This window comes from Chiroxiphia lanceolata, chromosome 1, assembly GCF_009829145.1.
Source record: "Chiroxiphia lanceolata isolate bChiLan1 chromosome 1, bChiLan1.pri, whole genome shotgun sequence".
NCBI classification, from domain to species: Eukaryota; Metazoa; Chordata; class Aves; order Passeriformes; family Pipridae; genus Chiroxiphia; species Chiroxiphia lanceolata.
The window spans coordinates 23031811-23049078 of NC_045637.1; the positions used below are offsets into that span (position 1 = coordinate 23031811).

Genomic DNA, 17268 nt, shown 5'->3' on the forward strand with positions numbered 1-17268 from the left:
TTATTAAACATATTTGAGCTCTTCCCCTGCTCCCAGCACACACACACACACAGAGACATATGTGATATTCATGTTAACAATTTATTTCTTGGAGGGAAGAAAAGCAGTGTGTTCTCAGTCCAGTTATCCTGTAGGTTGCCTCAGGTTATTTTAGTTTTTATGTTTAATATTGCAGGGATTTTATCGATTTACCAAAATACCGTAATTTTTATTTTTAAATCACTATTTTTTTAAAAACAGATTCAATCCAGATCAAACCTTATCATACTCTGTTTCAGTTCACTGCCACCCTATGTAAGTGTTGTCAAGGCTGTAATACATAAAGTATCTGACTCCAGGGCTGGTTTCGCTGTAGTTTTGGAATACAGATTTTATAATATGCAGTTTCCTTCCTCTGAAGTCAGTGGGCTATTCAGTGGAATAAGGTTTCTGAGGCACAGGTCAGATCTTCCAAGACACATAGACACCCAAATCCTGTTTAAGGATATTCCACTGATTTGAAACAAGGTGCCTGCCTTATCCCCTTCAAAAGAGGGGAGATTTCCTAAACCACAGACAGAGACAGGTTAAAAAGGCACTTGGGCATTCCATAGACAATCTCTTGACTACTTGTCCCCTACCCTTACTGCCAGGCCACTATCATGAGACATAGGCAGGACATGCCCTTCTTTTGAGACTCAATTGATTTAAACAGAACCATCCTCAGACAGATCTACCTCATGCCAAAAGACCTGATGGATTTTTTTGCCTTTGGATTGCTTGAGTTTCAGCAACGTTACTGCATACACACGTGCAGTGAGCTTGCTGCACAGATCATCTGCATATACGTGCCTCTGGTGTGGACATCTGATGCTCCTGGGATATACCAGACTGCCTGAGCAGGAGCAAAGCAGCTGGATGACATGCAGGTAACGGTGTTGATAATGTCCAGAAGCACTTTGCTTTTTGAGTCTTCTCTGTGAACATGCGACCCCTGAAGTTGCCTCAAAGCATCACATCTGCTGTGTTGGTGCGTGGTGACAACAGCACATGCCTCCAGCAGAATCACCTGCTGCAGCACAGTAGTCAGGGCTGCGAAGTCTGGAGGGGTGCCAGTGCACTTGGAGCTATTGTACTGGACCTTCAACCAAAGCTGCTGTACACCCAGGAAGTCAGCCAAACACATCAAAATTCTGCAAACTAGATTAAAACTCCAAGACAGAAAAAGAGGACATGCACTGGAAAACTCAGATGTATGGCTTTTTGACTCACAGCTCCAAAGGAATGTGACCTTGCTTGGTTGTCCTGTGGTAGTGACTATCTTATTTGGACTTGTGCGTTCTGACAGATTAATGTTCTGTGACTTCCCAGGATGTGTGTGGACAATGGCAGATTTAGGTCAAAACTTACAGTAGCAGAATAATGGCTTCAGCTCTGTACATGTTCATTAAGAAAAACAGTTTTGAAGGGGCCTTGTTTCTTTAGCTGTTTTAAAAGGTGCACATGACTGGAGGAAGAGGAAAATGTACAGTGTGCGTACATGTGAACAGAATTTAAATCACCAAGACTTCAGCATGTGGATTGGTATGTTTGATTGTATTTCATGGCCTGCCATAAGACAGATAATAAAAAGCAGGGAAGAAGCCTTGCTGCAGGTTCTCAAAGGTTGGCCCTTATTCTGAAGAGCTGTGTCACTGATTTCAGTAGGAGAAAATACAACCCTCAGATACATAGATTATAGCAGAAAACCTCATTTGAACAGGTATTAAACTGGGTCATCCAAAGGACAACTTTGACCTTCTGGTGCTTGCCAGAGTGGGAAAGAGTACATCACAAAATAAAAAAATCACATCACAATTTTCCTGCTAGTCGTTTTTCCCTAAGTCATCACAAAACACTCTCTGTGCCCACCTGCTTATTGAGTTCTCATGTTTGTTCATAGCCATAGCAGATACTCCTGCAGTATTTTGGGGTTGAGGTGTATATTCTGTAACTACATATAAGAACAACAGGTCTCTGGATCCTCAGCAAGTCCCCCTCTCCCCCTTGCCCTGGATTTGAGGAAGATGCAGGTCTTTGGATCCGTGCTAGGAAAGCCCAGGGAGGTGGAGGCTGGGGACAGGGCCAATACAGGCCTCTCACAGACCTATGGATGAGGAGAAGGGGTAAAGGGAAGGCAGATGGGCATGCCCCAAGGATGGAAGAACTAAGCAGATGTTTGAGAAGAACCTCACAGCAATTTCTTCCAGCTAATCCCTGCCATTATTTTCCCCCGGCAAAGCTGATATGGTCCATCATTTCCATGAGACAGAAAGCATTTTTTTTACTGCTCATTTCTCAGAAGTCTTAGACACTTGCTTTTAATCATATAGTGTATACTGACATCTGGTGGCATTCAGCAACCAAACCTTCATTAAACAAATATATTTCAGTTTTAAGGAGTTGGCATTCTTACTTTCCCTTAGTTGTGTGCAGAAAAGAATTCCTCTCAGACCACTTCAGACTGGGGATTAGTCTAACACACATGTATGGGACCGGCATGATCCTGGAACTCTTATGAGACACATACATGGGCACTGACCTCCTGATAAGGAAGGGACTATCAGCCAAGGGACATGGCCATGTTAAAACACAGTGGTTCCAGTACAAAATGGAGCAAGTGACATCTTTTCATTCCCTCTTCTGAACACAGAGAATTAATGCTCTAAATAGGAACGACACAAAGCTACCATGGGTTTTAGCAGCAACAGAGCTACTGTAAAATCTTAGGTAGTAACCCTTCTCTTGTAATTTATTTTATCTTTATTTCAAATTGGAGAAAAAGAAGCAAAATAGCATGCATGAATGGCCAGTGAGATGTATGAAAACCTTGTTTCATGGTAAGTAATAAGTAGCATGGAATCAGCTGTCATGGTTAAAAGATACCCATGATGTAGCTGTTCCATTAAAATTCAGATTAAAATCATGTTTAGATTTCATTTCCTCCAGTCCTTATCCTGCTTTTGATTAGTTTTAAGAGCAGTTGATGGTCTTGTGATTTGAAGATTTTTCATTTTAAATTTTGTGTACATGGTCTGGAATTTTATGTGAAATTGTGGGTTTGATCTTTGACCTCTGTTTACTACAGTCCTGATTTGCCACTAATTTGATAGCAAGCCATAAGGGCCTACTGTAAACAAGCCGCTCACTTTACATAGCTATGTTTGGCTCTGAAATGAAGAAGAATGTATGGAATATACTTTGGGTACTGTAGCCTCCTAAAGAAATAATAAAAACCACATCACTGCTTAGCTCTCCAGGTAACATTTACATTTGGAGAAAATAAGTTGCATACCTAATAGAGAGAGAAAATGCAGTTCTTATCCATCTTGGGTTTGTTTGCTTAAAATTATTCTTTAAAGTATTTGAAAACTCAGGCTGCCTCTTTTGAAGTCAGCGGGAACTGACATTGATTTTAAAAGATCAGGATTAAGCCTAAATTGGTAAGGTCTAAAAGTCAAAAATGAAAATATCCAAAGTCTACAAGTCTCTCACAGATCCACCATCCAGAGAGAAAGGACAAAAGCCTTCTCCAAGGTCTGTAAGGTATGTCTTGATTCCAGGGCTCCTGGTTTTTGTACAGTTGTAGACTTCAAGATGGAAAGCAACTTCCAGTAAGGACTGTAATTGCTAGCATATGAAATAGTACACACTTGCACCATGGTCTTGTAAAGCTGCTGGGGGAAGGGAGATGAAAGCTGTTTGTAAAAATCAAGACACGTCTTCCACAAGTTGTCCTTTGCTATCCACTACACAGTATTCCCTGCCTGCAACCCACCCCAGGCAGATTCCTGGCTCATGGGCTTAGTCCTTCGGGTACAGCCTTACACACAGCAACTGACCCAACAAAAGTCTGCTTGTAGACATTTAACTCAGGAACATGTCTGATCATCCTGCTCAAGCTTAGTACTTTTGGCACTAATCTGGCACTCTGAACAGCAGGTGAAAGCAAGGTCTTCAACTCTCTCCTGTACCACTCAGCAGGGATCATCCATTCCAACACTGACCTTGCCATCACCTGGGCTCTATCCTTACAGTGGAATACCTAAGTACCCTGGACAAAGGGTTGTTTTCCTTTAAGGCAGAGGAGGAAACCATTACCTCTTTAATCTTCTGGCTTAGGAAGTTTCGGTAACTGACCAGAGCCCAGTAGTCAAGGACGTGGACTCTTCTCAACTAAGAGTGTGGTTCATCCACAGTGACAAAGTGTAAGCTCAGAGAGGTGATGGGACATGGGCAAGCAAACATGAAAAACCCTTATTTCCTCTTCAGACACCCAAGTTCACTGAGTATCTGAAATGAAGGGATCCTGGTGCCAGGTCAAGCTCTCTGCGGATGACTTCAGAAGGATAAAGCAACTAGAGGTAGGAAACTGCATAATGATTCCATTGGTTAATGTGGTCCCAATATCATACAGGCCAGAGTTCAGGGAGACACACGGATCTAGCACTGTCCCAAATCACCTGAACCTGACAAAGCATCCATTGCAATCACCGAATCCTTGTGACCAAACAAAGGAACATCATCTACTGTTAACAGCAACTGTTGCTCAGCCAAAGAATATCAGATAGGAATACAGTATCCAAGTAAGGGAGTCCATGCAATTAACACTCAAAATAGTCTGTTGCATCTCCATTGCTCAGAAGTAACCCAATCTGTTAAGAACTTGATGGCTGAATGTAATTTCCCAGGCTGTGTAGCCCCTTTTCTTCTACCCAAAAATGACTGGCAAGAGAATGATAGAAGTCAAAGACTGCCACTTTGCAAATTACTCAGTTTAACCAGCCTTGAGATTTTCCAGCAAACCAACTCAAGCAGCATCTACTCCATATTCACAGCTGCTACGTCTTGCTGTGTGCTACTCAAAGGGAATGAGCTGCTACTCAGAGGAAGGAACAGTCCTGTCTTGATACTGATGTGGGTTAGCCACCACAGCCAAACACAAACCTGCACTTCTGTTGCCTTTGCTCAGGTGATCAGACAGATCCCACAATACCAAGTCAGGTCACCTTTCTGCAGATACTTTCACTAAGGTATTTTTTGAGCTACCCCAGTCTCCCCACAGTACAACAAGGACAACAACTGAAAATACACACATAGGGAATAGTACATGGTGCTTTCTGCACACATCCCCAGTGATGTAACTCTGACCCTGGTGCCAGATCTCTGCTGTGTTTTGCTAATGTATTGTGGTGCCCACTGAAAAACACCTTATATTTCCATGTTTTCAAAGTGGTTATAGTCTATTCTGCCAGCCCAGCTGGCAGGGGACAACCTTGATTTGAAGGACCGTCAAACAGAACCAGACTTTAAGCAGAAACTTTCTGCCACTGAAGACTGGAAGTAATGTTCTCAGTGAAAACATCCTGCAGATCCTGTCTTCTGTTTCCACTTTATGGGACATTTCTGCAGGATATTTCAAGCATCAGTTCCAAGGACTTAATACCTTTATGCCAAACACCCCAGCATCACTTTCAGCTGGAAAACAGAAATGCACAAGTATAGGGACTTTTGCACATAGTTGTTTTTTCTAATGGAGGGTAGTAACTGAGCAGATGTAGTTTCTAAAATATTCTTTACTTTCTTAGTACAGCTGGCTTACAACGTAAAGAAAAGTTAAATTAATCTGAATAATTCAGGGCAGTTATATGCAAGATAATCAGAGATACTTAATAAATAAAGGATGCCATAAGGGCCCCTGACATGTTTAGACAGAGTGGGTATGTCTGGACCCAAGTGTGGAATGATATGTCACTGCTAGATCAACTTCAAAAGCAATTGAACAAGGGCTTCATATAGACAACATTACTGAAAACCTGTTCCAATAGCTTTCTTATGCAAGAGAAAACCACAGTCACATTTGTATTTTAGGAAGAGAACCAACAAGAATGAAGCAAAACAACAGCAACTGTCCTCAAGAGATATTTTGGGCTGCTCCTCTCCTCCCACTCCCCTTACACTCCTTTTCAATCTCCTACCAGTTTGTGCATTTTTGGCAACAGAGAACCATACTGCGAAGGTCACTGGCAGGCTGGTGGAGACTGCTGCGGCATTTGGCTACCAAAAACAATTTCCCCAGCCTGGGGAAGCATTGACATCTTTGCTCCCCATTTTGAGCTGGGGCAGGAGTGACTGGGTGAAGAAGCATGAGGAACACGAGAACTTTCCTCAGCCCAGCAACCTTTGACAATCGTTGCTGCTTTTCCTCTTCGCCCCAGGATCTGCTATCCAACAAGTGCAAATTGAGGATGACAAATAAGAACATCAGCCTGGTGTTTCTGCTAAAATGATCCGCCTTGAAGTAGCTGATGTTGACACTTAAATTGTCAGCAGACTTCCAGTTTAGTGCTGGAGTTAGAAGAATGAGTCCGTTCACACTCCCCTCTGAGCTTTTGTTTCAACTCCCTCTAGATGGGGCAAATATCATTGCATTGCAGTTTACACTCCAGTTCCACTTTAAACGGTTTTTTTGCAACCATAACCCGGATTATTTTTCTTCTTTAATGTAAATTTGGACTGCAGAGAATAGTTACACAACACTGTAAAAATAGTCTGCAGCAATTTACATAGCCGTGAAATATTGGAGCTGGTTTTTTCCAGTGTACCTATGTATACATGGCTACAGCTAATTCCAGTATTTACAGGGGACTCACTGGAGCTGTGATCACAGAAACTGGTATTTCAAGTTAGGCAACACACATGAACAAAACATTTATTGTTGAAAGGCAAGGTTTTGTGTTTTGGGGTGTTATATCATCACCTAACTGAAGCACTACTTTGCCATTTCTGCCTTTTCTATATCACCTCCTATCTGGATTCAAATAACATCCCTGTGGCTCAGACATTTTTTAGTCAAGTCAGAGAGTGTTAATTTAACTTCAGTTTCTTTCCTGTAATTGTGTGTCCCTTCCATTTTTTGAACAAATTAATCATACTGAGGGGCTGTATCCTCATTTCTCTCTCTGCAGCCAGCTTTGCTGCATTTCTATTAGGGATCATATCTCCTTGCCTGCTGGAAGCCCAGTCCCTAGACTGATATCCTGCATGCTGAGCTGTTCCCTCTTCTCTTGGTCCATATGGTAGGACCACCAGTACCACTGGAACTAAGCAATCAATGGAAGTTCTTCTTAAGAGTAGGAGAAAACTGTAGCAGCAGAGGGCAGAATATCTTTCTGCTGACCCTTGTCTGCTACAGTAATTGTCATGACTTTGGACATTTTCAAGCCCAGCTAACCAATGGGATGAACAAGTTAGTTCTTCCAAGGTACAGTATGAACTCTCTGGATTTCAAGCAGCTGTATTGTCCAGAGCCTGAAGATTCAGTGTCTTAATATTTCTTTCTGTGCTTCTCTAGAATTTTACTTCTGTCTCCCATGTAATTCTGCCAAGCTCCTGCCTTGTTAGCTCTACTCTGCCTTTAGTGACCTTGTTTAGTTTATGTTTTCTCCAGGAGAACTTAAGCGATAAAATCAACAATATGAGAATGAACGGATAAAGCCACAGACGGAGAAAAAAACCCATTGCCTGAAATATCTGCAAATAAACTATTCAGGAAATACTTACAAGAGAACAATACAGGACATAAGTTAGGACTTATGCAACTGACTATATGCCTTTGGGAACAACAACTTCTAAGTCTTGCAATCTAGCAGTGAGGAATTAATAACTGAGCATTAGATTTAGGCACTGATTTGAAGGAGTTAAATTCCCAGGCTGCCTTTTCAGAGCAGGGTGGGGCATCGGAGAAGTCAGAGAGAGAAAAAAAAGGCACCTGAATGCCCTGGGAAGGAGTAGGAAAAGCTCTTGTCAAGCTCCCCTTCCTCTCCTATGCTACAGCTACTCCCCAGCTGAGGCTCTCATGGTGTACACCTGCAGTCGCAGCCCTCAGCTGCACCGGCAATCGCAGCCTCTACACCTGCGTGCACAGTAACCCCTGCCAGCAGCCTATCCCACACCAGGAAATGAGTGCCACGTCCAGATCCTGTTCGCCTTTCCTCACAGCCACCCATCCCCTGTCACTGGTGTGACAGTGCATGGCATGGCCAGTGGCTGGGGCCTGAGGGCAGGGACATGGGCATCATCCCAGTTTCAGAGAGGGCGTCTTGGAATGCATCCTTTGGGGGACCAGGCGCCGTGAGTGGGCCCCTCTCTGGCCCCTGGTACAGCACACACAAGGTAAGTGCCCACCGTGTAGCACCATAGTGGGACCCCCTGAAGAGGGCTTGCAGAGAGCGGGACAATAATTTCAGCTTCTCCCCAGCGTCCTGTGAAAAGCCCCCTTCCAGCACTTGTGTGCTGCTGGCTCTGCTCCCTCTTCACCCTGTCGTTCAGCCTGCAAGGCTCTGGCTTCCCCCTCCAAGCAGTCCTTTCTGATTAGGAACCAGGCAGAGAGCTGTGCTGTTCTGCACCAGAGCATCACTGTTTTTTGTCATTGGTGTATCTGTCACTGTCAGTGCTGACAATGCATTTAGGCAACTGCAAAAGAGAGACCGAACTGGCCCCTGAAAACTAGCAAGCTGGAGCATCTGCTAACAATAAAAATGAGTTGGAGGTTGATTAAACCCTTTACCTTTTCCCTCCTTTTCGCTTCGCAAACTAGAAGGCATGGGAGGATACTCGACATTCTTGTTCTTCTCGGCATGAGAGGCAAAGAACTTTCTTACAGTGCAAAGTATTGGTATAAATTGAGCATAAAATAACTTGCAATTAGCTGCTCTCCTTCCTCTGTGATCAGCTCAGTTGCAGGTGATAGCCTGAGGAAGGTCCCAAAAACTTTTCCCTCTGGATACTGCATTTGCTACTGGGTGAATATCCATAGAGCAGGAGGCATTTTTCAGCCCCATCTTCTCAGAGTGAAGGAAACCTGTGAATTCCTGTGCTCAGGTACCTGGTGCAGCAGGACTCCTGGCTGATGGCTGATGGCTGATGGCAGTGCTTCCCAGGACCAGAGCTGGGACCTCTTATTGCGACACAAGAATGTGGAGCCAACAGTTTTACTGTGGGTTTATGAGTTAGGGTCCCAAGGTTGTGAGCTTGCAGAGCTGCCCGAGGAAGGCAACAACAGAGAACTCCCTTGGCATGGGGACACCTGCATGTCAAGGTGGGGTTATTTGTTTGCTTGGAAAACCTCCCAGCCCTGCTCCTGTACTCCTTGGGACTATTGCACAAGGATTGCTGGATTTTAAGCATAGTAGTTTTCTGGGAAGACCTTCATAATTTTTTAGAGCTGCTTGGGTGTTTTTGGGCAAACCTGATTTTTGTTCTTTTATTTACTTGGGTTGCAGCTTTGGAGCAGGTGATGGGTAACTATGGGTTCTGTGTTGATGCCAACCTTAATTTTCCCAATACCCCCATTTTCACATTTTACGCTTTTGGAAGCTTCAGAAACCATTTCCTCTTCCCATTCAGTTATACTTGCTGTGATTCAGTGGATCAGCCCAGTTTCAGGTCTTCACACAGGGCTCTTTCCCTTCCCCTTTTCTTGAGGCCATTTGGTCCTCTTGGTTTGGTTTGAAGAGGAGCTCTTTGTTTTCTGCCTCTATAAGAGACCATAACTGCACTGGCCCTCATCTACCTGGAAACATTCCAGGAAAGCTGAGGTGAGTTGCTATTGTGGGAGTATTTTTCAGCCCCTTCAACCCCATGAACAATCAGGAAGTGAAAGAGCGAGATGCCCTTTCAAGAGCTCCTAGACCTGAGGGGCTTGGTATGGCTATCAGTCGCAGTTGCCTACTGCCATGTGATTATCAGAGACATCCACACGGGATCAGCAGATCTGATACATTAATTAGGAAAATCCATGGCACTAGAGTGCCCTTAACTGATGTCTGTAAACAAGCAGCTCCCTGGAAAAAGTTAAAATGCCTGTGTCCACGTGGCTATGTAATATAATGCCCCTTTGTGCCAGCATTACATTTCTTTGTCGTTTTTTTAATTGGAGTTATTCTCCTACCAGGTCCCTGATCAGGCTAATTGGTGCTAACTGTTGACATAAGGGTAGAAGTGGGAACACATGGTCGTAGGGAAAAAAAGGTGGAGGTAGGATTTCTCCTCAGTATCAGTGTGGATATAGCTCCGCTGATGATGGTTGAGGAACCACATCTCTGAAATCAGCAGTGCAGGAGCCTGTGCTCCCACAGCTCACACTCTCCCTGTGTATACATTGTATGTTATGGGACATGAATGTGTTTAATGGTGCAGTAAAATCTGATGAAATATATACTTTGTTACCTGAAGTATTTCCTGACAAACTAATATTATTGTAATATTTTTTGTGTCTGCTGAAGTAATGAATGTAAGAGGCCACAACATGTGGACTTGGTCTGCTTAATAGCAACTGTATGTAATTGCCTCAGTGTAATACTTTATTATTTCCCTCAGGACTTCTCAAAGGTTTTTTATTTATTTCCAATATTGTTGTTTATGGACAAAAACAATTTGCAAGATTAATTGAGATTATTACCTACACTATTGATCTTGGTTTGCCTTTGTATCAGAGAAGGAGAAAATAGCTGGGTGAGAATAGTCATTGAGAGCTCAGATGTAATAGAATCACAGAATGTTTTGGGTTGGAAGGGACCTTATAGGCCATCTAGTTCCAACCCCCCCACCATGTGCAGGGACAATTTCCACTAGACCAGGTTGCTCAGAGCCCCATAATACCTCTTCTGTAACTCAGCATTTCATATGTGCGTTGTGTGTAGACACTGTGTGTAGTTGTTTGAGAGCAGAAGCTGAGCCGGAGATAGAAAGATATTTCACTTGTGCTTCTTTTTCCTCCTTTGCCTGGGTCTTAATAAACTCGGAACTATTACTGGCTGCCCAGACAGACACCTCGAAAGATTGTTTTATTTTGTGAGTTGTATTAATAAATCATTTCCACTCTGTATTTAGAGGTTGAAAATGTTAACAGTTCCTTCAGACGGATTTGTGGCCTCTTGTCCCGTGATAATATATCACAGCCTGTCATGGGCCATACGTGCAGGTGGTGAGTGTGTGCTGCCAGGAAACCTGATCCTTTGTGTGGTCTCACCAGTGGGCAGTGGTAGCTGCTAGCAGGTGTGATGAGAAATCCCACAGATTAAGCACATCCTCGCAGAGGTATTTCTACGCTGCCTTCTGTCATATACATGAAATGTAGATTTTGCATGAAGTGGCACAATTAAGATTTTTAGCACATTCTGTTCAAGAAGAAAGTCTACAGTGCTTCCACTCAGCCCTCTTTACTAGGGGCTTGATGTCTAGCGCCCCTGAGCCTCAGCATGGTGAGAGCATGATTTGATCCTGTTTTCTTTCAGTGGCAGCACAGTCCCTGCTGGTACTTTTGATACCATGGGAGTTCCTTCACCTGTGCTATGAGGCACCCAATGCAGGAGGGCAAGGGGGGCTGTCTCCATGAAGAGGAAGATTATCTCTCCTTTTGCCTTGGCTGAAGGAGCACCCCAGAAACAGTGAAGTTCTCTTTAGCTGGCACTGCCACCAGAAAAAGTGTTATCATGGCACATCCCTACAACTGTTCATCAGAATATTTTAAACACTTTAACAATGACATTTCCAAACATGGTTTTCAATTAGGAGAAGCTCTAGAGCAAGTCAAGGTGTCCATGGGAAGTGTGGGTGGGAGTCAAAAGGGCAGCATGGCCACAGTACATGTGGGTTTCAGTCAGGACATCTATCCTGTGCAAGAAGGAAGAGAAAGGCTACTAAAGGTGAAGGCAAACCCTCCTGGTTTCTTTTCCACTTCAAGTGTTTTGTAGGGTTTTTTAATGCTATTTTCTCAGTCTCTATACCTCATACTCCAGTCTGCTCCCTGATGCACTGCAGATGTTAGCTGTTTCAGATTAATCATTAAACCAGTCCCCAAGCATGGGGAAAGTAGAGACAAACGTGTCCTGTCTCAGCTTTTTGCTGCTGTACTCCTCTGCGAAGACTGTGGTGAAAAGTTTTTCCTATTCAACATCACCCCCCAGTTCTTTATTCTAAACCTTTTCACTGAAAGCAAACAAGGGTATCAAAATGCTGACTCCATTTCATCGTTTTGTCCTTTACCTATCAGATTTCAGAGTTCATGCAGTTTCAGTTTCCTTTATCTTATTGGGGAACGTGTATGAGAGAAAATGCATACTGTTTTCTGTGTATTAGGGAAAGGCATGTTATTTTCAGTCCTTATAAATCAAACTTAAGAAGATGACTTTTTTCATCCTTTCAGAAACAACTTTTTTGAATCTCTCATAGGGGAATTCAAAACTCAAAGCTTATATAATGAAGCACAGAATCACAGAATGGGTAAGGTTGGAAGGGACCACTGGAGGTCATGTCATTCAACTTCCCTGCTCAACTCCCCTAGAGCACATTACTCGGGATTGTGTCCAGATGACTTTAGAATATCTCCAGAGATGGTGACTCCACAACTTCTCTGGGCAGCTGTTTCACTGTTCTGTCACCCTCACAGTAAAGAAGTTTTTCCTCATGTTCAGACAGAATTTCCTGTGTTCCAATTTCTGCCCACTGTAGCACAAGGCATGAAAAAGCATTGCATGGTCTTTCGGTGTTGTTTTGCTGTTGAGAATCCAGTGGCTTTCCGTGATTAGTCCCCATTTGATTAGTTTCTACTAGAAAACAATTTGTGGCTTTGGGTCATAAATGCAGGACTGTCAGCTAGGCCAGCTTGCACCCAAACTTTCAGGCCCTGCCAGAGCTGTAGGTCTAATATGCTGGGGGTTGTGTTCTGATTAACTGCAGTGTGACCAAGAAGCTGGATGAGAAGGCAAAATAGAACACTTGTTAGAAAGGATCACCCACATCTTTTTTCAACCTCATACTTCCATTCTGCCTTGCTGAACATCAACTGCCCCTGCAGATGTAAAGATCATGTCTGGTCTGAAACGAGTATACAGCTTAGATAAACTGCAGTCTCCCAGTCAAAGGAAGGTTAGCTGCTGCATCGTAACTTGCTCATTACTCAGAGTTAGGGGATATAAGCATAGGAGAGTGTTACCCCTTGCCTGTCCCCTTGCACAGTACTACAAGCATGTCTGTATCATCATGGCTCTCAAATTCCTTAGGGGTTTTTCCATCAACCACTGCAAGCAGAGTGGGAGTAAACCATGGATTTGTTTATACCTCTGAATATAGGTTGGACATAAGGCACCAGGCCTGGAACAGATACCCTAGGCGGGAAAGTAGCCCAAAAACTGGAGGCAGTATGCAGCTTTATAAGCTAGCCTGAGGAGTGACCTGCTTATCTGGTTTCCACCAGGCGATTCTGTGCATCCCAAAACAGAATTTCCTAGTGGGTGTTGTTGGCAGGCCTCTACCACCCTGCTTGTGTTAATCCTACGAAGCCTGGAAGGAGTCAGGTGCCTCTGGCAGTTTCCCTACTAAGCCCAGCATGGTGCTGGGCAGCAGAAACAGCAAACCAACCCAGCTCCACATTTTGAGCTTGGGGTACACAGACTTAAAGCAAATGCTGATGATAGGAGAGCTCATACTCCATCTATTCTGAACGCTCTCATCTCTTCAGCATTGCTGGCAGACTTGCCTGCATGAGTGTTTCCTAGCCTGACAGACAACAGAAGCTGGTGAAGAAAACCCCTTTATTTAAGCTGATGGCTCAAAATTCATTTTGAAGCAGTCTTAGTGGCTCCTCCTGGTCACCTCATCCAGGAATTGGAAACAAATGCTCTCGCAGGGCTGGGGCTGTGCTGAGCATCAGCTATAGCTCGTCTGAGTGTCTGTTCCCTGATTCTCACTGGGCTATTTTCCCCAAATCCCAGGCTGTTTTCAATGCTTCCCTTCCCAGCAGCTGCTATGGTACAATGAGTTTTCATTCTTTTTCTGAGGATCTTAAAGAACATGTGTATTTGATTTTTTCCTTTTTTTTATTTTTGTTGATGATTGAGGTGACAGTGAGTTAAACGGGAGCTTTGTAATTACACTAATCTGTTTTAAGAGGTTTGAGAATGTTAATTAGGAAATTTTTAGGCAATAAGGAACATTACAGTACTTGTAATTTGTCAGAAAGTGGGGTGCAGAAAACAAATGCAGAGAAACTTGAGTCATTAGTTACGCATTTCCTACCTGGTACAGAATTTAGGTTTGCTTTGGACTGCTTCAAAATGTTACTTTATTAAAAGATTGGGGCATAGTGCAGGCTATATCTGGTATCCAGCTTAGCCACTGACTAGAGGGCTTAAAACATAGGCACTGCTCTACAGCCCAGTGATCCAGTGCGACAGAATCAGATTTAATATGGAGACAGCAGAGCAGGGTGAGTTCTCCTCTTCTCTTAGTCAGCACTGAATAGGAAAGGCTAGGCATGGGATGAATCTGAATCCCTCCAAGGCTGCTTTGGAGGTGCCTGGCTCAGTGTAGTGCTTTGCTCTCCCAGTCTCCAACTTCTAGACTACTCTCCAAGTAATGGACTTTAAATTAAATTGGTTGTGGCTTCTGTATTGCTTTTGGTGTCTCACAGCCTTCTCTGTGACTTACAAGGTGATGTAGGGTGAACGTCTGGCTGCTCATACTAACACCTGTCTGCTCCTAAGATTTCATGAAGTTGCTATATGGATCTAGGACATCACTGTCAGCCAAAGTAGTGGTGTTGCTCCCACCCTGAATCTGTGCTTCTTCTGCTTCATTTGCACGAGCACTCATTTGACTCCTTGATGAGGCAGTTTGTTGGGTAAATTGACTCATTCATATAACATTTAAAATAAAGCTTGTCCTTCTTGTAAAATCTCACCTGTAATACTGGTCCCTTATGATTTGGTGATCCAAAGACTTCACTGCTCTTAGAAACTTTAAGTATGATCTTGTCTTCATATGCTCTTGTAGTCTGCTTTGGGCATCGAAAAAAAAGAGATGTCTGAATCTTATCCTTGCTTGTCTCCAGCAGTCTGCTGGATCTGATTAACTCCTGTTTGAAGGAATCAAAAGAACCCATATTACTCAAGTAGAAATTTGACCAAACTCAAAAAAATGCAAGGCTTTATGAAGATGAAAACACAGCAGACTGTGCACTTTAGTCATAAGGGAGGTGAGGACTTTTGGCTAACTGAAGACTGCAGTTACTCCGTTTGGAGTTTTGATGACATATATAAACTGTTATGCTTGTGTTTACAGTGTCACCACAAACTGTCCCAGGAGAATAGCACTTGTTAATGTGAGCAGTTGGGAGATATGCTTTCCATTCTTTGACTACTACGGACTTTGAAACATATGGCCAGCAGCTTCAAAGGACAGCCAGTTGGTGTGTGAATTAACACCAGGCCTGGAGCAGAGCTCTTAAGAAATATGACAGTGATATTTGCAGTATGCTTGAAAGTTAATAGTCAATATCAAACTAAACAGATGTGTACTGCTTAAATTGAGGTTATACCAGTATAACTTCATTCTCTTCAATGATGTCCATGATTGATTTATGTCATTTAGGCTGGAGGTTTTGGCCTCATTTGGTGATATGAACTGTTTTGCCCATAATGGGAAAATTAGAGAGATTATGGAACTATGATAAAAATCATGGAATTGTTGGAGTTTAACTCTTGAATGAAGCACACAGTGATTCTCTGATTAATGAGACTCCCCTTCATTAAAGTGACTCCCCTTTGTATCCTGCTGTGTTTAACAGAAATACCTCTGTAATGGCAGCGGCTTATAGTGAATGGAAGGTCTGGACCGTGATGAGGAAACCCCTCTACACATGGAAGAAATGACTCAGAGCTGAGCAAATACTGGCTCTTTGGGCAGGGCTTCTTCATGGTGGGTGACGTGAAGTAGTAACATAGAAGTACATACCTTTTTGTGGACAAACCTACCTCTTGCTGACATTTAATTCCCTAGAACCAAATCAGCTTCATTAAAGCTAAAATCTCCACCAGAGTCCTAGATAACATGTCCGATGACTTAACTGTAACCCTGCTCAAACCAAAGTAATTTTGCCAGCTGATATGGATTGCACTTGAAGCCTTTTTCTTCAACAACCAAGGATATCTCCACTGGAAAAAGGTTCCTGTGAAAACCAACCAAAATATGGGACTTATGTACATAACAGACTTGTATCTAGATATTTAACTCCCACTTGAAACCTAGTTTAATTTTTTGGGGCTCCTGATGGAATATCAGGATAGTGACTCCAATTACTTTGCTCTGTGAGTCTAACCTACTATTTCTTAATGTTTCTCTTCCATTTTTATGGGGTTTTTTCCCTTTTTTTTTTCTTTTCCTGCTTTGGAATTTTCACAAGGTTCTTGTGTTTATTGACTTCTAATTACATTATTCTCTTTACTTTGTTTCTCACTCTTTCAGTGACAGTCTTTTGCTCCCTGTAGTGACTAAAGCACCATGAACATTATCATTGTGTGTCTGTGTTATCATGCAGCAATGACTAAGTTGTTGTGTCAAGATGACCGAGAGAAGTTTCAGTCAAACAAATAATATCAGCTTTCGTCTGGTCAGGACTCTGGCTCCTTCTCTTGACTATTGTACTGGTTTTGGCCAGAGATAATTTTCTTCATAGCAACTTGTATAGTGTTATGTTTTGGATTTGTGATGAAGAAAGTACTGATAGCAATTGGGATGTTTTAATTATTGCTGAACAGTTCTTGCACAGCACTGAGGAGTTTTTTGTTTCTCATACTGCCTCAATGAGTAGGTTGGGGATGCATAAGAAGTTGGTAGGGGACACAGGGGATAGTTGACCCCAACTGACCAAAGGAATATTCCATATCATATGGTGTCACGCTCAGCATATAAAGCAGGAGAGAGAAGGAAAAAGGGGAACATTTAGAGTGATGGTGTTGTTCTTCCTAGGTAACTCTTACCCATGATGGAGCCCTGCTTTCCTAGAAATGGCTGAACACTTGTATACGGATGGGAAGCAGTGAATGAATTCCTGATATTGCTTCGCTTGCACTTGCAGCTTTTGTTTTATCTATCAAATTGTCTCTGTCTCAACCCATGAGTTTTTTTGGCTTTTACCCTTCTGATGCTCTCCCCCATTTTGCCAGAGGAGTGGCTCCAGCTGTGTGGGTCTGAGCTGCTGGCTAGAGTTAAACCACAACGACTATACATCAGAGACTGCCAGGACAAACTAAAGAGCATGGTTTAAAAAACATGCATTTGAGAGATGATAGCATCTGACTCATTAAAATGAGTGCTTAGTTCTCCTTCATGTTTTTAATTGCTGAAAAGCAATTTATCTTCATGGCCCCATTTCTGCAGTAATCCCTGTCAAGAAAAGCTTTATAACCA

The 17268-nt window shown here is 42.9% G+C and overlaps 1 protein-coding gene across 2 annotated transcripts in view; it reads left to right on the forward strand.

Moving 5' to 3' along the window:
* Positions 1-7824: 7824 nt before the first annotated feature.
* Positions 7825-17268, forward strand: part of NIPAL2 (NIPA like domain containing 2) — a 49213-nt gene continuing 39769 nt past the window's right edge. For both annotated transcript variants that reach the window (XM_032694631.1, XM_032694635.1), the window contains exon 1: positions 7825-8193. In XM_032694631.1, coding sequence (XP_032550522.1) covers positions 8089-8193 — 105 coding nt within the window. In that variant the 5' untranslated portion in view covers positions 7825-8088. The remainder of the gene's footprint in view (positions 8194-17268) is intronic.